This window comes from Helicoverpa armigera, chromosome 4, assembly GCF_030705265.1.
Source record: "Helicoverpa armigera isolate CAAS_96S chromosome 4, ASM3070526v1, whole genome shotgun sequence".
Taxonomy (NCBI): domain Eukaryota; kingdom Metazoa; phylum Arthropoda; class Insecta; order Lepidoptera; family Noctuidae; genus Helicoverpa; species Helicoverpa armigera.
The window spans coordinates 10,811,661-10,835,598 of NC_087123.1; the positions used below are offsets into that span (position 1 = coordinate 10,811,661).

Below are 23,938 nucleotides of genomic sequence, written 5' to 3' on the forward strand. Positions count from 1 at the left end.
TTTCACAATTTATTTTTTAGTTGCAACACCTTTCGCCCCTTATAAATTAAACGATAATTCCTTTTATAAATCTTACACTTTAAAATGCAAATGTTTTTGCACAAAAACACAAGTGTCCAAACTTTTGCACAAAACAGTATTAATTCGTCATCGTTATCTCACAAAATCTTATGAAAATCAGTGCAAAGTTTCTCCATAAGAATTCATAATAAACTACCGTCGACCCGAAATACTTGTAAATATGTACCAAAGTAGGAAAGTGAAAAGAAATCGAAATCAACATTATTATTTTATAATTTGTTACAATGACTTGATGGTTCTCGGATGTGCCCGACCAATTGCTTAGGTACTTCTTCTGTATAAAAAACAACCTTATTTATAAACAGGTAAAGTTGAAAATAGTTTGGAGTAGTGAAGATGGTATATAACTATTTATTGGAGTGTATCTCATTGGGACGGTAATGTTGCGTGCACATTTTGTGTCTATGAAGTCTTTTCGTAATAAAATAATTTGAGGAAATGTCAATCAATGTTAATTTTCAAATTAAGTAATTTAATAAAGACAGAAAATATACCTAGTACATATTCGAATTTTGGTTCTTAAACCCTGCTTACCTATAAGTACACAAATCAATTCGCTTATGAAAATATTTTCATGAATATTATCATCATTCACTACCAGTAAAAATTACCTTAAATTGTCTTAATTTAAACTTACTACACAAATAAAAACCACTAAACAAAAAAAATCTACCGCGGAAATTACTGTCATATCAAATCATATCTCTAAACGACAATTTAAACATCCCGGCATTCATTGCCGCATTTTTCGGCGACACGAACCAAAGATTTCATAATAACCCAGCCAAGGACTAGTAAGCAATTTCACACATCACCGCTCTAAGATACTAGCTGTCAAATTGTTCAGTAACATTGTTGATTGACGATTTTTTGCTGAAAAACAATTATTTTTAAACATTTTGATGAGTCAACGTTAGGATCGCAACGATACTTTTTTGTGGTGATAAAAATTTGGCGACTTTGCGCAATTACTTGGCTGAAACTACTCTAGGCTTTCAATTATTATCGTAATTAATTAAATAGCATTTTTGTTTTGTTGTACATGTTATTGGCATAGGCATCAGCAGTATATGGATACATTTATAACATTACTAGCTCATCCCGCGAACTTCGTTATCGTTTAAACCTTCCCTGGCCCTCTACAAACATTTTAAAACCAAAATGAGCCAAATCGGTTCAGCCATTCTCGAGTTTTAGTGAGACTAACGAACAACAATTCATTTTTATATATATAACATTAGTATTTGTATCGCGTAAAAATTACGTTCTCGGATAAAATAGAGCTTATATTTCACCCGACAATAGTGTTGCTTCAAAAAAGTGAAAGAATTAAGTATTAAAATCTGTTCAATAGTTTATAGACTTGAGAGCTTATCGCCGATGATAGTAATCAAGAATACGTAAATTAACACAAAATCCGGAAGAAAAAATGAATTTGACATGATGATGATGTTTGATGACCAATGACATGACAGTTTGACACTTCACGGTGACGAAATCAAGGTCAGAACAAATGAAGGTTTATTTCTAAAAACCACAAGTACCCATCAGTATCAAGGAAGTAATAATAAAATTAAAGGTCAAGCAAAAACACTCCAAATTTTGTAAATAGGCACCAACAAAAATGGAAAATGTCAGGTTTTGCATAAATTTTTGGTTTTACTTTTTATAATTTTCTGTCTTCTCACCATTTATGGGCATTTGGACGTTTGTTTTAATTCCCATTGCCATTTTATTGAATGTTGTTTATGAATATAATTTATTACATAGGCAGTTAATATTGATTTCTTTATTTTTAAGCATGTGCTTAGCAATGATATGAATAAAAATATGCTTGTCATCTCTGTGTTGATGTAATTCTAATTTCTGAAGGATGTTATTCAATATCTCACATATTTATTTATTACATAATACATAAGTAGATACCTCGTTTGAAATTGAAACATGTACCATACATAAGTGAAGTAGACACTTAACTTACTAAGTTGTGCTACTAACTCAAGTTTGGAGTACCTACATATCTTGAGCAATTTTCATTTACGTAAAACCAATGTTGTAGATTCACAAGTATTCTAAACAGCTTTTAATCTACAGCTTTAACTTAGTCTATTTTATAGGGATATTTAAAAGGGTGATGATTTTTTTTACAATGCGAAAACATTTTATTTACTCTAAGCAGATATCTACCCTCTCTCACATATAAATGTTTCCTTGGAATACCTACTTGGTGCTCCAATTTGAATATTAGGACCTCCGTGGTATTTTCATAAGAGGCCTGTAGCCCAATTGGGGCAGATTATTGTCGTGACATCTACATAACATCTTAACTTCAATCATTAAGAACATCTTAAAAACTAATAGCGATATTAATTATACCCACCTTAACTTATTGTTAGGAAACAATATTAAGATCAAAGCGCAGGAACACTCTAATCCGATTTCCTGCGCCATATTGTTCACATCTCATTAATCTACTACTTAATAACACCCAACAAAATTAACCCTGACTTTTATCACCTTGCTATATGGTTCAAATTTGTTTACACAATCTATAATTGGCAGCAAATAATATTTGTTATTCTGACACTAATTGATACCGACATTTGTTATAAAATAGTTTCGTAAATCAGGAAATACGCGTGCTTTGCTTTTGATCGGGTTAGAAATATCCTGCCTTAATAATATATATTTGGTTAATCTAATATAAAGCATATCCGATGTTTTGAAATTGGGTTATAATAATCCTATACTTACTAGGAATACAATCTGGAACGCCGTCTAAAACGTCTAAAACAAGTGTTTTACTAAGATACTACTTCTGTCGTCCATCTTGAATGTGATAACTTAAAACAAAAAAAACACTGTCAACGAAAAAAATGACAGTTTACCAATAAAAAACATTTCAACATTCAAAATTAGAACGCTACTAATTACAGCGCTCTGAAAGAAATATGGCGGCAAAAAATGCGCGTGAGCAATAAATTGCACTTCCCCTAATGTGCCGTGGCGATCGCATCCTGTCATGTATTCCAGAATTAATCAAAATTAATTAAAAACATTGATATATTTGGGTAAATAACATTAACGCATTCATATAAAGTATTTTCAATAGATGACAAACCATTTAAGTTAAAGTTATTAACTTTAATATCAACACAGTACTTTAATATTATAACAGTCTAACCAAGGGGTATCGGGTTGCCCAGGTAACTGGGTTGAGGAGGTCAGATAGGCAGTCGCTTCTTGTAAAGCACTGGTACTCAGCTGAATCTGGTTAGACTGGAAGCCGACCCCAACATAGTTGGGAAAAGGCTCGGAGGATGATGATTATTAACTTTAATATTCAAGCCATTATTGAAACGTTTCTAATAAAACGACGAATCTATTAGCTAAGCTATCCAAAAATTTATAATACCGTTGCAAGAATTAAAATGAAATATAACACCAATCCCACACAGCACTAAATTAGAAGAAAAAGTTACAAACTGACCATCTTAGGCGAAAAGTAAACATAATCCTACCTACTTGACTTAATCTAATTCTGCAATAACTTTCGAATATTGCACAATAATCATATCCTACTAAACAAATAAAGATTAGTGTTTCAAAATAAAAGTGTTTAAAATGCGTCAGTCGTAAGTAGCTTACTATTATCCAAACATAGAAATCTTCTTAGTTTTTAAGCAAGTTTAAAAATTGTTCAATTCGACGGAGACATATGCGCATATGTGTGAATTCATACCGTCGTCGATATCTACTAAAATACAGCCAAATATATCGAAAACTCAATTTACATAACACATTTAATCAATCATTTAATCAATCTTAACAATAAATATTGACCAAAAAAAAAAACACCTATATATCAAAAAATTTATCCGTATCGCTGTCAACGGGGATCGTGCCCAAAAGGCTATCTGCATTCTAAAACACCACATAATATATATCCTGGCCTCCCAAGGATATAGTAAGCACGACACCGAACTTCGAATATAAATTCTTTCGCGATGATGCGTCTTCCTGAACTCGAATGCATTTTTCTCATGTTACGTTTTGCGCGTTTTTTGCAGTTCATTCAACTGTTTTTTTTTGGCATTTTTTGGAGCTTGATTTTGCAATATTATTATGCATGGATTTTGTTATTCATTACCTCATCTAAGCGACAGGTATAAATATTGGCAGTCTTCTATATAATATGCCAATATTGTTTAACGTAGCTTTCGTAATTTAAATTCCGCTTAAAGTATTTTTTCAATAGTAGTATTTAAGCAGTCATAACTCTGCAAATAATGATTTATTATTTCGGATCTATTCATGAATTCATACGGTCAAGTTCTACCAAAGTACATAAGAACTATAAGAACCAGAAAATCCTATTACCATGACATACTTGTAAATAAAATATACCAAAAAGTGTGTTAATGAGATGTATCCTTGAAACTCATCATGAACATACCGTGCTTACAAAGTACAGAACCACAGTGCTTCACGCTCCGCTAATTTTATGTCAAAACCATCGAATTCCAATAAAACTGCAACGGTAAACACGTTATTAAGAATAACTGTTATTTGAAGCCTTAAACATGCAAATACGTCCTTGTTAAAACCGTTATACGCTAAGTTATTCTACTATATGTCACGTCACACTCATAAAAATAAGTCGCGATCTTTTTTATCTTAATTAATTCGGCAGTTTTATTGTTTTGTTCTTAATTAAGTAACAGGAAAGTCGTCGCTTCCATTCTCAGCATTCCTTTTTGAATGGTCAATAATCAGTAATTTCACGTTACTCACTGACAAATACAGAAAAAATCGGAAACAACAGATCGCAAACAAACTGAAAAATTACAAAAATATTCGTGATAAAATTCAGAAGAAAACCCCAAACAACATTTCCTAACACAGTTTTTTTTGTAATTAAATGCTCTATTCAGAAACTCGTTAAGTGGTTGCTAAATTATTTCACAAGGCATAATGAGCGCAATTGAATCTGCAATGAAAGTTTAATAGAGCACTTCTTGTTAAATAGATTATACTTAAGAGTACACTACAGACTAAATAGTCGGCCGAGGGTTCACCCGATGGTTTTTTGAAAGAAAATCTTGATTGCAATCCAAGTTTTCAGTAGCCAATAGGTCTGGTACCGACTAAATACCGTTGTAATGTGTGTACCTACTACCATTCATCTTCGTACCTACTGATGTATGAGCCCATACAAACTATTGGCCGACTAAAAGTTTGTAGTGTGCCCTTAATCTGTGGTAGCTGTAGATAGAGAATGAAATGGGGTAATAGCAGAAATTCTAAACTAATTGAATTCAAGTGTTGCTCATAACATTAACATAGCTATCTAAGATAAGCACGATAGACACCGTCAGATCTTTTTAAGGCATCTTTGCAGATATTTCAATCTTCATACTATGTTATTTCTGACCAGTTCTTCTTCTTACTGTTTACTATTTTCTGCGAATAATTTCACTCTAGTTATAAACAAGTATAGTGTCAGTTTGACACTACTTCTATAAACGAGATCCCACTGACCTTATTTTTCTTGCCATCTCGAATCTGCAACGTAATTAACTTCCGTATACATTCATCATTTTCACGGAAGTCCATCGACGCCGGTAGAGAGCTCTGAATCGCTCAATGAATGATTTCCAGTACAGAAAGCTCTTCAATACTTTAAAGATAATATTGAGTATAGAAGGATAACGTAGTGATGATGATGATGTCCTCTTAGCTGATTATCAGCTACGGTAGCTGTTCTCATGTAAGAAGATTAGCCAAATGCGCAGGACATTTATTATAGTGCACTAGCATTTGTGCAGACACAGGTGCCCTCACTATCCCTTCACTCTCATAGCCCGATGGTACGGCAATCCGACACCACCGGAGAGAGATCAGGCTAGCATACTATCAAGCTACTTACTAATAGAAACAATAGTTCATAGACATCAATATCACGAGACATTAATTCAAACAACAGAACAGCGAGATTCCAAGGCAATAACCAATACATTAGCGTTTACACCCACAATGAAATCACAAAACACGAATTAAACAGCAGCCACATTAAACGAAACATGATCCGAAATAAAGCAACATTAATTATATCCAAACACAGGATTGCGATGATTTATACGTGTATCGGTTAACCGTTCAATAGTCATTGCTAAAATTAGGCGATCCAGTCGGAACGGAGAGCAATCAATTCATATGTAATTAATGAATGTATAACTAGCTGACTGTCGTGGTTTTCCTCGCGTCTGGTGAAAACTACTGCCCGTATTAAGATAAAAACTAATCTATAGTACGCACGGATAATGTAGCTTCCCAACAGTGAAATATTTCAAGTCGGTTCAGTTAGTTTTGGAGCTTTTAGGGTGAAACAAACAAATGTTTCCTCTTTATTATGTTGAGCGTAGATTAGTATAGCCTATCCGTTTTCCCGCGGTTTCACCTTCGTCCCAAGGTAACTACTACCCGTCCCTGTATAAAATAAATAGCCTGTTACTTGGAAAGAGTGTAGCTTTCCAACTGAAAAATAATTTTTCAAATCGGTTCACTTTCGGAGCCTTTGGAGTTCAAACAAACAAAAAAATCCTCTTTATTATAGATATCCGTTCAATATCCATTGCTAATTTTAAGCGAGCCGACGCCAATCCATTCATAATTAATGAATGTTCACCTAATGAACGCCGGTTTATTTTTAATGATACGGATGCGACCGGAGATTTGGGTCGAGTATGCAGAAGACTGCAGCGGTGCATCGCTTAGATTTATTGACAGACTTTTATATACGGAAGAATTGCTTTGGATGCATCTGGTGATTTATGCGTCTCTTGAGCTGTCTTAATTATAAGAGAGTTGGGTGTAATTTTGTAATTCGTTTCGATATATGGTTTAGATTTTTCTTCCTGTTGTGACCGACTTTACTTACTAAGTAAAATAAGCATTTTTCCCCAAATGCATTGACCACCTATAATTTGGACAGGTAATGGCGACATGATACAGACACAGGGGTTACTAAAATTCAAGCTTCTTTACGATTCTTTTAAGCAGTTTCCAAAACGAGACGAGTCTTAGTGAAAGTGGAAGTATGGGTCTCTTTTATCACCAATTCCTACGAGACCTAACCTTGCCACTTTGCTACAAAATCATACATACCCCAACAAACTCCGTAAACAAACCGTAACTCATAACAACAACTCTCAGAGATCAGAATCCCGAAGCTGGAGGCGACTGCGCGCGCGCATACCGCTCGCATTATACGCCGCGCCGCGCCGTTAACAACTCGCACGTGTTATGAAGACTAGACCGTCAAAGCGGCTGTGAGATGCGACTGAAATAGTATAGGTTAGGAGATGGATATTATAACTGAGTGTGAATATAGTTTTAAGAAAATATGGTCGAATTTAGAGTCGTAGAAAAATAGTAACCTGGAATGGTGGTCTCGATATTACAGAACAGATTTTTGGGTTATGTATAGATATATACAGACTACCTATTAAGTAAAAATACTATCCTGACCGCATCTACATCGATTCACCCGAAAGTGAGATAATCGCGCACAAACACATACTTTACATAGAGATCAAACTAAGAACTCCCATTTTCAATTAGTGAAAGAAATGTCGACCTAAATTAAGTAAAAAGAGGATTCATAATTAGCTAGACACACGACCTACACAAATACATTTAAAAATCTTAGTGCCTAGCTCTCTGACTATTCATCTATGTCGTGAAAGTATACCTACATTGTGATCAAATCGTATGCCGTAACTGGTATGTGGGGATTCTCTCAGATTAAGGAAGGAAGCGATTAAGCATAGAAAATGAGCGTGGAAGATCATATATGGTGTTCGGAACATTTTCTTTACGACTCTATATTAATAGGCACCTAGTTCTTTTACCTTCCATAAATGGAAGATTTTGTTCTGATTACCTAATATCTAAAATCAAGCCGCCTGAAATTCAGTACTATTTGCATCAAAAGGCCACTTAATGATTCCGGAAACAATACTGATCTGATGTAAGGCTTTAACCCGCAAATCAGGAAGTTCATGTAACAAACTAGCGAAAACAAGATAAATACTATCTCAAATAAAGAAACAAAGATAAAATAAACACAACAATAGTTCCAAAAAATAAAACAAAAAACTAACGTAATAGATAATAACGTAACAAAAGACTTTTTCACTTTTAATTTGGTTAACGAACATTAACAATGGCCGCGGCAAAAATGAAAGCGAAAGACAGATTATAAGCGACAAAAATACACAGATAGCTGTATCGTAATCTGTAGAATAATAACATGAACCTAACATAACATAACCAAAGGAATTTGCTCACATATAGTCCTATCATTAAATTAAATCTAGCCACACATATTTTTACACTAACATAGGCTAAAACCAACCTTGTGAAGCTAAAAATAAGGTGTAAAATTGCATAACAACAGCATAAAATCGCTGCAACAATAATACTGCAGATGGGGTACATCCAGAATACATAGTCGGTACCACGGAGTAAGGAAAGATGAGCGGAGATGCCGTAATGCAGGCAGGTCAAGCGCCTTCTTCTAAAGTCAAATAAGTACGGTGGGCATGACCAAGAAGATCAGTTACGAGTGAACTAATGAGGCCTTCTGGTCTCTTTGCTATCTGTCAACGATTTTTGCTATTACAAAAAACTATAACTACCGAAAAAAGGAGTTGACAGTAACGTTCCACGTTCATCCGCATTTTGGCGCGCCACTTTCTTAGGTGATTTTCCGTTATGGCACCTCTGCTAATCATTTTATTCTCCATAGTCGGTAAACTTGGTGGCATGCAAATGTGTACATTCCTCTCAACATAGTAGTCGGCCATCGCCGTCGGCTCGTGACTGCTTTTCTTTGGCAGGACGTGTATTTTAGTTAAAGATAAGAATGCACTTAGCAGATACGACGTCCAGAGTTATTATTGGAATACAGATGAAGATTGCAGGATCGCGGGGTATATCATAAAGCGAGGTGTACACTTTGCAAAACACGATGCAATTTTGATGCGTTGCTTTTATGTTGTAAAAATTTTATGGTCAGATGGTTTCTGTAAATAGGTATATTTGTAGAAATTCTGCTAATAGAAGTCATCGTTTTTACTCAAGTTTTATGAACTTATTTCACTCAGGATATCTTAAATTTATGAACCTAATCAATAGTGAAATTATCCTCTTAAAATTGCTACATGAAAGGAACCAGCCCTGCAACATTTAAAGCCAACTCGTATATTCAGCTAAATTTGCAGTCTCATTCCTCTTGCCTGCAGTCTGTCCCCCGCCTTAATTTAATCACATTGCAGCGTGCAAGTTTGTTGGGCTTATATTTCACTGCACGTTTTATATCATCTATAAAATGCTTCAGTTAATTACAAATGTTCATAAAATACTTTAAACTATAAATTACGACTGCTACAATTCCTCCTAGTCTTAAAATTTGTCAAAATATTGGGTTGCTTTCACAATTTATGTCGTATAAAGATGTACTTAGGTAATAAAATTCTATACGTTATAGTTACTGCAATTTCAAGTGTAATAATATATGGTCAATGTAATGGAGCTTCTTCTAAAGCGGAATAGAAATTGCTCGATGAACTAGGAAGTAATTCATTTGGGTCAGTTACAAATATGGTAACATCATCATGCTACTTGATAATTCGGAACAAAATAGAGGTCCAAACTAGAGTACAGACCATTAATAATAAATTAAATTGTGTTATGTAAAAGAGGCCTATGTTCAGCATTGGATTACCAATTAGGCCCTCAATTAGGCCCCTTAATTAGGCCCAGCAATCTGCCTTTTCCCAATCTCCCGAAACTATTGCCCATGCTATCCCAAAAAAATTTACTCACTAAACTGTCATCATTGAATATTGCACTCATCTATATGTTGCACCCTCCACTTCCTCAGTAGGGCCCCATTTCGCCACAGATCTATCCCACCTGTCTTCACAAATGAATGACACAAACAGTTCTTTTTCTTGGAATATTTATACAAACATCCGCAAAGCTGTTTTTGAGATACGCACGCTCGTTGACACGTACAGATAAAATGTCGGAAGTTGCGTTTGTTTTTTTAACAAATAAATTAATAACGCTACTTTTTAGAATGATGTGTAAAGCGGCAGTTATCTAGATAATGCATATCAGACAGATGTTCTCTTTTTCGGTACACTTCTCCAGATTTTGCGTTAAACAGGTGATTAACAATCTGCAATGCTTACTTAGAAACCTGACAAAAGTGGTTCCTAAACATAGCTTTTTGGACGTCATTAAGTATTTTACTTTCGACGGACACCAAGCAAAATTCATAAATAAGGCTCACTGCCTGGTGGATTATCGAAATCCACGATTAGGCACATTTCCAGTTCTTCTCGACCCTTGTAATATCCATATCTGCTACACAGATACACCTTTGCACTAGTGTCATTGCTAGACGCTTTTGATAGTCAAAACAGGATTACCACTAGAACAGTCACACTCTTACCTATCTAGGATAATCAAATTGATAAATCCAGCATTCCAAAACCGCGGAAACAGTCCAAAAGGTCACCAAAGATCACAGAACATTTTCGCTTGGCATTCCAGCTAAATATATCTAAACAGCATCGCATTACTACGGTTTCTGAGAAGCATCCAGTCATAAAGGTGCGCTAAAATTATTCGTACGCATGCCGTCCTATTTATGCTATGTACGAGTTTAGTAGTCGGCATTTCTTAGAGCATTAAACCAACCAGATCCGCCAAGAGCAGAAATCTGTATGCAGTAATAATAAGTATGCCAATAATATGCGTTACAGGCGAGGGAACGCAATAAATAGTTATATGGCTTACTCCTGCATTTTAGATCACATTGTTTCGCACACCACAAAATGGTCGAACTCAAGGATTTGGATGTTCTTACCCGTATGACCGGCTCTCGTGTCTTTGGCTTAGGGAAGATATGGTAGTGGCGTCTCCGGTTGGTGATGTTGTCTAAGTAGTCGGCATCTTAATGGGCGGGGATGCCGATGTTGGCGATTATGTTCATCGTTAGGACTTAGGATGACTTGTTTAGCTCTCTGATGAAGAAGGAAAATAGCCGCAAGGATTCTCTATCTAGGGGTAGTGAACTTGATGTGTTATTGAACTTCTACGCGATCTATTTGAAGATAATGCTAACAAAGTCAGATATTTAGACTCCCGTCCTATAATAAAAAGAATAAGTAATTTTCAATGTGACATACTTTAGGGAGTACCTACTTAGGGCGTCAAAATTGGTCCACAAGAATCGGAAAAGTAGGTAGGTACCTATTCCGTTCTACAAGGGTAACAGCTGAAAACTTTTGAAATTTCACAAGGGAAATTTCCCTTAACTTACTATAGATACCTAACACCCTTGCATTAAACATTTAAATAATAATATGAAACAAAAGATTTCAACCTCCAAATTTTAAATCCAGAATCCCAAAAAAGCCAAACAAATGACTACTGAATCTCCAGGCATTCAATAAAGCGCCAAAGTTACAACCTTGCACAAACGTTTGGTAAATATAAACTCAATTAAATGCGGGTATTAATTACCGATGCTGGTGTTTGTAAAAGGATCATGTCAAGTACTGAATCAGTTGCATACGTCTCTAAGGTAAACGCGGGTGAAGTCGTCATGCCCCAATAGTCGTCAATTAATCTTAAAACTTTTATTATTATTTTCTACTGAACTTAAAATGGGCCGGTTTATATATCAACATATTCTTGATAATATATTGCACAATTGAAATAACAATACGGGGTTCTAACAGTCACGGCTTCTAAGATATGTTATTTCAAACGTGTGTGCCCTAACAAAATCGTTTTTTCGTGAAGTTCAGCTGTCAAAAGTGAAACCCAGCACGTGGCTTTGTGTTTTGATTTAAATAACTCCAGTGGGGTCTGTGGTATGTTTCTTTATTCAATTAGATAGTTAAGTTTATTTGCTAGCGATGTAATATGCATTTTGGAATACTTTTAACATAGAAGATATATTTTTTTAATGTGACATCTATTGGTACTTCAAAACTCCCATTTGACCCAAAACCCGTCAATTTTACAATTATTATGACGACTACTGGGACATGCTCAAAAGTTGCACCTAAACTCGTCATAATGAGGATATTTTGTGTTTTACAGCACAAAATGCGAATAAAATAGCTAATATCGGGACTTTTACAAAATTGATAACTGTCAAGAACAAACATATTTAAGGTTAAGATTACATTTGTTCATAAAACTGCGTTTCTTTTAAGCTTTTTCTTAGGGGTAAATTTTCCTCTGCTGGTTCTAGACGCACGTACACAGTCATGTTATTCGATTCAACTAATATGTTTCTTAATGATTAAATCCCCTGTTTTCTATAAGTATGCACTTTCTACTAGTGTTTTTTCAGGTTTATATTGGCCGCTGTAGGTCTCCGCCATTTGATTAAGATTTACCGCTTTGGGTACAAGTAGGTCTAGCACTAGCCTTTGTTTCTACTACCTACGCTTGGATTACAATTTGTGGCAAACAAAAATTGACTGTTCTTACACTATGCTATTTGTTCGAAATAACTGCATTTCGTTATGCGTATTGTACCGCGTCTTCCTAACGTGCCTTAATAGCGCCTGTATAAAAACTATGTCATTCAACTAGTTTTGACGCAAAAATATTAAAATCAGTTTTAAAACTAAGATGACATAGCTTCCATCGCTGTCACTTCTTTGCTTGTCGTATTCGATATTGATGGGTAAAGAGTAATCTTAAGTAAGATTTTTTATTTAAAATTGTCTGTATTTAGTGATTGCATGATCGTAATTTTAATAGCAGATCATGACTGAATAAAAAAAATAGCAAGAGGGCTTTTAAAAGTCATAAAAGCTGTAAATCAAGGGACCACACACAACATCAGATGCAGCAAAAATATTTAAAACGCCCTTTAAGACAACTTTAATGAAATGGTGACACAAAACCGACGATTATCCCTGTATATACTATAGAAATGAACCCAAGGACAATCTCCGGTTCTGTGCTAAAGTATTGCTAACTATGGAGGAAAACTACTTGGGCTATTGCGTTGCGAGGGATGTTGAATGTTGATTGGATATAGGAAACTATAGGAACTATGGCACCTGGAAAAAAGTCGTGGTGGCCTGGTGGGCCAAGAATCAACCTCTCAAGTATGAGGGCGCGGGTTCGATTCCAGGTCAGGCAAGTACTAACGCAACTTTTCTAAGTTTGTATGTACTTTCTAAGTATATCCTGCAATGACACCAATGACTGTGTTTCGGATGGCACGTTAAACTGTAGGTCCCGGCTATCCTTGAACATCCTTGGCAGTCGTTACGGGTAGTCAAAAGTCAGTAAGTCTCACACCAGTCTAACCAAGGGGTATTGGGTTGCCTGGGTAACTGGGTTGAGGAGGTCAGATAGGCAGTCGCTTCTTGTAAAGTACTGGTACTCGGCTGAATCCGGTTAGACTGGAAGCCGACCCCAACATAGTTGGGAAAAAAGGCTCGGAGGATGATGATGATGAGGAACTATGGCACCTGCCGATGACAATGTATAAAATACATGTTAAAATGGCAGGTGGAGACTCGCCACCTCACTTACTGGGCCCCCGGGAATCAGTTGCTAAATCGCAACAAGAGGGCAACAGGTACATGAGCGGCTGAAGGGTGACGATACCTCGGCGGACTTTAAACGCAGATCACGCGCTCCCTGTGGGTCTAGCATCACCGGCCCACTCGCCACTTACCACGAGGCACCTACCCTCCGAGCAGGGCTGCTAACCCTGCTCTAGCACTCTGGTCGGCCAATGAAGGCAAGCCAAGAGGCGGGAGACCTTCACTCCAGCAGGCCGGAGATGGGGGACAGTATACTCTCCCCGGAGCACTCGGATATATAGCCCCGCGGGGTCGCTACTCCCCGTCATCCACCTCAGATGCCCTGTGGGGCTTATTAGATATTATTATTATTGAGTTTGAACGGTTGGTTGTACCTAATCATATTTTATTTTTTTATTGATACCTTTAAGACAGTAGACAGTTTAGACTGTCTATAGAGATTTTTGCAAATGGTACTTAGCATGCGCTAAGCAGTTCAGAAGTTTTGATGAATGACAACCTTACCTACATATCTATGAATGTTAGTAATTATTTCGCGATAAACTATGTAAATGAATGTGGCTTTTATTTTTTGTCAATACTAATTATTTTATTTTACAATTTAAATATTTTAAAAGTAATTATTTTACTCGTGCCACATATGCACATGACTGCATCGTTATTATGATTAAAAAATATAACATACTAGCTTCTGCCAGCGGTTTCACCCGCATCCCGTGGGAACTACTTCCCGTACCGGGATAAAAAGTAGCCTATAGCCTTCCTCGATACATGGGCTATCTAACACTGAAAGAAATATTCAAATCGGACCAGTAGTTCCTGAGATTAGCGCGTTCAAACAAACAAACTCTTCAGCTTTATAATATTAGTATAGTTATCGGCACGAATCTTGAGCTCTGACCTACTCCTGCGCAGAAGTATTTATTGGGTCCCTTTTGTGGTATAAAGTGAGGCGCGGGGACGGGCTAAAGCGGTGATTGGGCCGCAGTGCATCGCGTCATAGCGGTCACTCGGGATTGGTTCTTTGCTAATAAATCACTTCTGCGCAGATGTAGGTCAGAGCTCAAAATTCGTGCCGATAATTATATAGATATTTTATACATAGACTGGTTTTGTGATTCCAGGCGTTTGATAGATAGGAATATAAATTAAAATGCAACCATGTATCTGTTTTATTGAATACCTGCTCTTCTAACAGATTATGACCTGCTATTCTAAATAGGAATTTGGTTTTTTATCTATCTACCTACCTGATGTTTCAAAAGCACAAGTATGCTTAACAAATTCAAGCACAAAAAAATGTACATAACTTGAACCTTATGTTCAAGAGCAGAGAGTTTACATTAGCATTAAAAGTTGACGAGTACTGGGATAATTTGACGAGTATCCGTACAAATCAGACGACTATTGGTACAAATCGCCCTTTTTTTACTTTTGCCTTAATAAGTATATTAACCCATCGAAATGATTAAAAAAACATTAGTTAATTAGAATAATGAATAAATACTCTATCACGTCATGCAAAAATTATCATTTTCTATTGAATATTTAACACACAGTAGCGCTTCAAAGTCAGTGATTTCCGAAATCCGACGACTATTGGTACGTTTACCTTATATTTATCTTGAGTTGGAAATGTAAGGAGAAAAACAGTTTAGTTTAAAGCGATAAACAGATTTCATTCATGAATGAATTGAAAATTAATAATTTAGCAATGGCCTTTTATAGAACCCTTTTGGAACTGTATCTACCTACCAACGCACATAATTAGGTAATATTGTGTGAAGTACCAAAGGGCGTATCTACTGACTAAATAAATAGTCATTAACGCTTCGAGTTACAAGTAAAATTACATAGAATCATTTTAATTACACAAAGCTTAACAACCATCTTGCGTAGACCCAGCTAACTCTACACTACATCTTAGCTTAAGAATCTAGAAATCAGACAATTTTGTCGCGAATAAAACAGACCGAAGCGTTAGGCATGTAAATAGGCTGGCAATCCATCATGTTCACACCTACATAGAATCCTAGTTACCATCTAGGGGAAAAGAGAGCGTCACACACACAGACACAAACCTACAAAACAAGGCGTACGTTAGTACAACTTTTGTAAGTGTTTGCATGTGTGTGTGTTTATAAAATGTATGTGCTTACATTACGCACTCACGCATCTGTCAAGTTCACTCTTGATTTATGAAAGCAACTGTTCGCTTCGGTGTTTCTTTGTGAGTCAGATGCGCAAGCGCGTGTTCCAATGAATTATGAGCTTTTTCAGTTTTTAATGAGATTTCGGTGTCGTGTCAAAAGTTTGACGGTTTACAATTAAAATTTGGAGCGAAATTTGAAATTGGAACGTTCCAATTTTGAACTAAAGGTTTTTTCTTTTTATGGTTCTTGTAACAAAGGATAGGTAAATAATGCACTCTGCGTAAAGTCACAATCCTTTATGCCTTTATGTATTTTTGTATTTAACTACTGTTTATCCCATAGGTTCTATAGCTAATTATTACCTGTCACTTTCAAAAAAATATCCCGGTTGGTACCTATGTAGCACAGTGTGTAATTTTGCCTCAAACGCGGACATCCTCATTTTATATGCTATTTAGAAAGGTAGAAATCGAACAAATCCCCTAATAAAACTCCGGTGAAGTTATCTATCATAGTTTTCGAAAAATATTGAAAATCGAGAAAAGTCCATAGAAACCAAAGAAACGTTTTATTTCCGTTTTTAATATTTTTTTCCATTACATGTTTTTTGGTTATGATTCAAATGTATTTCAGGCACCTATTTATATTGAAAAAGTTAAAAAATCTCGACTAGTCTCGACGAAAAAAATTTTTTTCTGGTATTTAGTTTTTATTTTTTTTCTGAGATGTCCTGCAATATTAGCATTTTTTTTTAATGCCATATTATTAGTTGCTGTACCTATTACTCCCACAAAAAAAACTAGATGCTTTAAACATAGGACTTCGGAGATATTAAATTTTAAAATTTTAATTTAGGGTTGTCACTCAAGTGTATGGTTTACTTCAGTGATGGTCGTTATATTTATTTAAGGTTTAGTAGATGACAGAAGTCAAAGAAAAGGTCTTTTAAAATTCCTATAATATAATATCTGTCTCTTTTATCTTATTTTTATCACATAATATTAAAATTAGCATTACGCCATGTACCTATTTGTTGGTTATAAGGGTGTTATAAGACTTAAAATTGTATTCAGTTTTGCTGTTGTCACCCAACTCTTTGATTAGTAATTTTATTTTTGTCTTCTTAATATGTATTTTAAAATTATTGGTCAATCGTTTCCTGAGATGCCATTCATGGTGGCATACATGACAGTGTTTTAGTTTTAATTTGAAATAACTGTCACAGACTTATTTCACCGTGGACTTGAATCATCTGATCCATATTTATCTACCATATCTTCTTATATATAAAAATGAATTGCTGTTCGTTAGTCTCACTAAAACTCCAGGGTCCCGATTCTCCTAATTTTACTTAAGCGACATACGATTCACGTTCGACTCGATTCGATTGAGATCCAATCCCGACTCGATTACGATTGAAGCGTATGTGGCATTCCGCTATTTTTTCTTTGAAATAAACGTATTTATTCTTTTCTGTCATTCAATAATGAATCATTTTGTCTGCAAATGATTTATGATTGCAAAATGATTGTACAGCAAACTACCGTATAGACTAAAATTACCAAAATAGCAGACCAATCGCACACCAATCAAAATTTCAATCGAATACGATTGGTCTTTTATTAGTAGCAGAATGCCCGATATGGTTAAAACTGCTATTGCGATTCGATTTCTATTCGATTTTGACATTATTAACTTAGGAGAATCGGGCCCCTGAATGGCTGGACCGATTTGGCTTATTTTAGTTTTAAAATGTTTGTAGATGTCCAGGGAAGGTTTAAACGATACGAAGTTCGCGGGATCATCTAGTCCCACAATAAAAGAAGTAAACCTCCAAAATCTTTACCCCCAAAGATTTATTCTCTGTTGGAAGTGACAATGGACAATGTGCGTTATATCCCAACGGATTCTAATTTCGAATTTGAAGAAGTGGAACTAACTTCAGACAAAATCCTCATTATTTCAGATACTGAAGATGTGGCGTAAACTGATATTTGTTTTTTTTTTTGGTAATTCCCTTTTCTTTCATAAACTCAAATTTTAATACTGGCTATCCACCGCAGTTTCAACTGCGTTTTTGGTTCCTGCTTCACCTCCGGTAGCATTCATGCCTAATGTATTTTGCTTTCATATTATTATAAAATAAAAAACTAATATTCTACATTTGTTTTATCTCGAGGTGGTTCAATATTTTTTAACAAATGTTGCTAATAGATATTGTGTAATTTTTCCATAACATACCTAAATAACATAATCTAGAACTGTATTTCATCACACCGTATAGTCCCATTAAATAAACTCATGCTTTTTTTGACAACCCTATTTCCATAGAAATTGTTAAAAAACTTAGAAACGTTATAACTCTGAAGTCCTGCACGTTAAATGTTCCAATTTTTCACAGTAAGACGCTACATAACTGGAGTGTATCTTGGTGGTAAAACAAAATGCTAATGTCGTATAGAAAAATTTATATAATTTATTTTGCAAAATTAATAAAATATTTTTTTTCTCGCATTCCAGCGAAAGCAAAGACTTGTAATTTATACACAATATTATTAAAACAACCTTCAATTCATGGTTAATTTTAAATAAAGCGAGAATTTGTTATTTTGGGAAATATCTGCAAAAAACTTTTTGACAAAGTTCATTGACCTTTCAAAAAAACTCTCGTAGCTTCAAAATTAAGAATTATATTCAAACTAGTGTTTCATATTATATTATATAACAGTTATATCCTTCAGAATTTACAATAAAAAGATGATGTCCGCTTTTGAAGCAAAATAATATACTGTGTGTAGATACAATACACAATTCCAGTTGTTCGAACTAAATGTGCTAAATACTTATACTGTCAATAGATGCAAAATTTAAACCATACCGTGTCACAGCCCATTAGCAAAACTTTAAAGCAAAACATTATGAAACTGTTTATTACGCTCACAAATCAACATGCAACGCAAATGTCCGTTAAATTTGAGTACGAACAAGCAAATACCTCGGAATTTATTTCCATGCGAAATGTGGTATTAAAACATTCGCTGAACGAGTACGATACTAAACAATGTAGTAAATGGGTTCAATTAAGTGTAGCTAACTATGTTCTGTCGCATTACTTGGGGAATAATGGAACAGGTGGATTAAAAGCGGGTTTTAATCGCTTTATCTAGGTTTAATAAAAGCGGATAGGCACAAGAATTATAATGTTTTCACAATAAAGGCTGGTTTTTATATAAAAATAGGACTAATAAAGATAGCTTTGAGGAATCATACCATGCCTATACTCACACCTATTTTTAGAAAGTCTCAAATACAAAACATAAGTGCAAGTTACACTGAACTAACACACTTAAAACATGACTAAATGAGATGCTAATTTCTAGCATACGATTCTCTTACTCCTGCACAATACGACTAAAATTCTTCATTCTCAATTCCAGGCAATCCCAACGACAAAATCCTGTACGGTCGTCCGAACAAGAGACGGAGTGCTTCCTTCCCAGCGCCGCGGTCCCTGGACCGGAGGAACTCGCTGCGGATCTTCGGGTCTTCCAGCAAGTACCTGCAGAGGTGCGCTTCCACGCGGAGCTTGCATCACAAGAACGCTAACACCACTGACAGCTCATCTTCCACCGATTACCCGCCGAGCGTCGAATCTGCGTCGCCTAGTAAGTACTTTTTGGACTGACTATTTTTCTTCTGCTTAGCTGGTCGATGGTAAATAGAATCTATTATTTTGGAAGTTCAATAGTGGATGAAGGACTCCACAATATAGTTTTGAATTAGGTAATATTAAAAAAAATGAACTGGGATCCTGTTCAGGATATCTAAATAAAATAGGTGTTGTAAAGGGTAGGTACCTAGCTAAAACACTTGATACCAAACCACAAAAAAAAATAGAATCATTCAAGAGGTTAGCAGATTTGATTTCAACTAAGACCTATTTAATCACCATAAGTCTTTAAATCTCTATCAATATTTCAAAACAATTAACGATTGAGATTAGACTTTCAGCGGTTATATCAGCATTAAACGCAGTATGTCGTCCTGACTTTGGGTTATGGACCTGCCTAGTAGTATAGAAGACATTAGAGGTACCAAATCCGGCAAGTATCATTCTGCCTTTCCGTTTATATTGGGTATGTACCTTCTTAGTATTGACTTAGAATGCCACTGCTTACTAAGTGAGATTTTATGGTCATTTGCAATACTCGATTCTTTATACGAATCCCTTTCTCTCTTATTCTGGGAGCACCTTGCAAAGCTATGTATTCTGCTCAATTACTTATGGCAACATATTACCTATACTGCTAGACCAGTCGGCCCTATCTTACCGTTATTAGATAAAATAAGAATCTGTTATTCTTTATGTTCGTCCTTTGTTTCCTTTTTAGGGGTTTAAATTGAAACAAAAACATGTATTTAATTAAGCAAATACTAATGATATTCTTCCACTATTTTCAGAGAAAGTGTCCCTGTTGTCCCGCTTATTCAGACGAAGCGGCCGCAGCAAGCAGACGCGCGCGATGAGCACCTTCTCTGCGCAGTTCCCGCCCACCGAGTGGTTCAACTCCAAAGCGGTGCATTTGCACTGCGTCGCTACGCAGACCAACTCAAAGGTAATAACTAATTTTATATACATACTTTCCTTGAGTTGTGAGTCACAATATTGTAGGACATAAAAACTAACTCACTTTTAATATTCTGTTTTCAGGAGTCATTGCAGAGTCAAACATCTTTCGTTTCATCGTACTACGACGGTTCGGAGATCAGTAATCGGTCGTCGACGCTGCCGCGGCGGCACAAACGGCACCTCTCCACTGAGTCGGGGCTTGCGGGCTCTGTGACCGGCCACTACGACCACTCGCCTGTCAGGCACTCCAGCCCCAGCTCCGGCAGCCTGCCTCGCTCCACTCTCAGCAGGAGTTCCACCAACAAAACCATCCTCGATCACTTCGGATCGCCACAAAGACACAGCGACCCCAAACTACGGGACAGCCCCAGCGGAAGCCTCAGGAGGGTCGACTACTCCAACTCTGACCACATCATGTCCACCAGTGGCCCCTCCAGTTTAGAAAGTACGACCCCACTTCGCACCCCAAGAAAGGATGCCAAAAACGGTCAGTTAGACCAAAATTCACCAATGAAAAGGGGCTACCATACTAGCGGGAGTAGCGGCCATTCAAGTTTAGAGTCCCACATATCAGACCGCACGTTAAAGCCTTCGCCTAGTCATAGCAACCAGCACGGAGCGCCCGGCCTTAGCAGAGCACAGTCACTCGTCAAAGTACAGAGCTTACAGAGCTCGCCAAAGAGTCTGCACAAGTACAGAACGAAACCACCAATGGTCGGTGGTGAAACGGTAAAAAACGGTAACACGTCACCCAAAAGTTCGCCAAAAAACTGTCCAAGCACACCCAAAAAAACCGCAACCCCGCTGCATAAAACCTTAGGGGCTAAAGTAGAAAACCCATCGACGACGATGTTGGCCAGCTCTAATTCTAACAACTCCATCACACTAAAAGTTACCACGAATACTATCTCTCAGAACGGTGGTGGTACTAACACCAAAGTATATGTACAAAATTCGCCAGTAAGGTCCGTCATTACTTTTGAGAATGGCAAAGTCACCGAGACTTCAAACGGGAGTAATATTTACATTATAAACGACGACAGGCAAGTTGTGTCAGTATCCCAAAACGGAGTCCAAAACAAAACTGCAAAAAACCCCACTGAAACCTCATTCGACGTTTGTGTCGAAAAGAATAAGCAGATGTATCAGGAAGAACCGATCAAAGTTCAAGAAAACAAGTTCAATAAGAACTCAATTAATGACACCGGTATGAACAATAATCGTAAGCTTTCATTGCAAATAGGTGGTGCAACTAATAATAATAGTTTTGTGTACAAAAACCAATTAAACAATACCAATGAAGTTGCATCTAATCCTGCCTCTCCGGCAATCCATAATAACATAAACAATTTGGAAACTACAGCGAATAGTATTCCGTCAACGCCAACTAAAAGTTACGATAACATTATAGGATCATTGGGAAGTCTGAGGTACCAGAAGAACTCTTTGTCGTCGGCCAACAGTGGAATACAAACGAACATTAATTCGAACAGTGAACTCAAAAGTGTAGACTTGCTAAAGAAGGCAGCAGCGCTTCAAATGCTGAACGGACTTCCAAATGTAAATAACAGGGTGAGCTCGGACTCCATAGCCAATTTGTTAACGAAGGCTATTGACCAGAAACCCACAGTGCTGGGGTCCGAGCCGAACTTAGCGCTGAAGAATCAAGACCAGATAAAAGATATAAACACGTCGGCTGAGAAAATAAACTGCTTGGAAAACAAACAGAAGAGGTACAGCCTGAGTCAGGAGAGCAAGAAAGAGAACCAGGATTTCTACAATTTTCCGAGTTTAAGCGACTTGAGCTTTAATTTCACTAGTTTAGCGGCGCAGAAGATCCTGAAGGGCGTGAGCATCAACAGCGTGGACACGCTGGTGGAGCTCAACATGGCCGCCAACAACTCGGAGAAGCAGAACAACCGCGATGTCGCCGCCGTGTGCACAGACTTTGGCCTTGTATAGCAATTAACATATAATATTTTTTGTTGTAAAATGTACAATAGTAGACATAACACTGTATGATGTAAGGTAGTTGTATAACTTATTCGTAACTACATTGTAACACGCTTTAGATACGCAATACCTACGTACGTTAAGTTCGAAAACTTACTCGTTTAAGATTTTGTACTCCCTATTTACGGAATTTATCTCTTAAACGCATTGTATCCCCTATTATTAAAATTTTGTTTGTCTTTACTAACTTATTATCATCGAAAGTATCAATGTAGAAATTATTTAACACAGTATTCATAAATGTAATCGTTAATGAATAATCGGAAAATTCTTAGTTTGTAGCTCACTTTAAAAGTATCGAGACAATAAACTATGAACCTAATAACACCTGTGTGAACAAAAAGTGGCCTAAAAATATCTTATTACATGGAAATTTAGTGCCTAATTCGATCTAATAGAATCGTAATTCAATTGTAGCCATAAAGTAGTTTCACTATCCTTTAGTAAATATGCGGCTATCACGCTACTAGCTAACTATTTAAATTGACCCTCTCCACAGCACTTCTGTTCGTGCCATCACAATATTTCCAGTGAAAAAGTCGAGTACAAACTAGAATACCTAACTCCAAACAGATTCCATCCAACAATGGGAATTTATAGGAATGATTTGTAAAATGTATGTCATGTATTAAGTGCCATAAAAACCATAGTATTACATAATGCGGGCGAAATATGGAATGGGAAGCGGTATTTGATTGAACATTACATGTCTAAGAATTTTGCTGTATTTGTGTATGAAAGCAATGGGTATTTATTCATTAGGGAACATAATCTGAAGTCATATCGCAATTAGTTTAATTCAGTAATAACGCCATTTGTAAAAATTTATTAACAATATAAGATGATGCTTTAAGTAATTTCGTTTTATTTACCTTGAATGCCTACTACTACTATTGGAACTGCCTACCCAACACCCCACCTTATTGCACCACCACTATCAAGTAGTAAGCTTTATCTGAATCTACCCTCTTCCCTTTAAATTACAATCCTTCACTAACTCCTATAGCGAAAAAGCTGATAGGCAGTCTTATTTAGCACCTGTAATACTCCAAACATTTAAGAATAAATCAATATACAATTCAGCCCACTTCTTAATAAATTAGGGACTTACAGCTTCTATACCTGTAAAACAATTTCTATAGTGAGAATATCCTATTCAGTGGACAGTATGTGAAATTCACCCGAGTCTATAGAAAATAGAAATGCATCAGAATTTGATGCAATCATTGTAATAGATAAGAATTAGAATTATTCATGAGTAAGTAACAAGTCAGAGTGAGACAACATCACAATTATTAGGTGATAACTTGATAAGTAATGAGATGAGATCATCTTAAAAATAGTAATAGTATACTTTTTTACCAGATACTCTTTAAATACATATAGATACAGCTCAAACATTA

General features: G+C 36.1%; 1 protein-coding gene across 1 annotated transcript in view; it reads left to right on the plus strand.

Moving 5' to 3' along the window:
* The window catches only part of LOC110374538 (probable serine/threonine-protein kinase DDB_G0267686), a 180,445-nt gene extending 157,057 nt beyond the window's left edge, over positions 1-23,388 (plus strand). The window contains exons 7-9 of the mRNA XM_049847007.2: positions 19,330-19,557; positions 20,354-20,508; positions 20,604-23,388. Of these exons, the coding sequence (XP_049702964.2) occupies positions 19,330-19,557; positions 20,354-20,508; positions 20,604-22,484 (2,264 nt within the window). The 3' untranslated portion in view covers positions 22,485-23,388. The remainder of the gene's footprint in view (positions 1-19,329; positions 19,558-20,353; positions 20,509-20,603) is intronic.
* Positions 23,389-23,938: the final 550 nt, after the last annotated feature.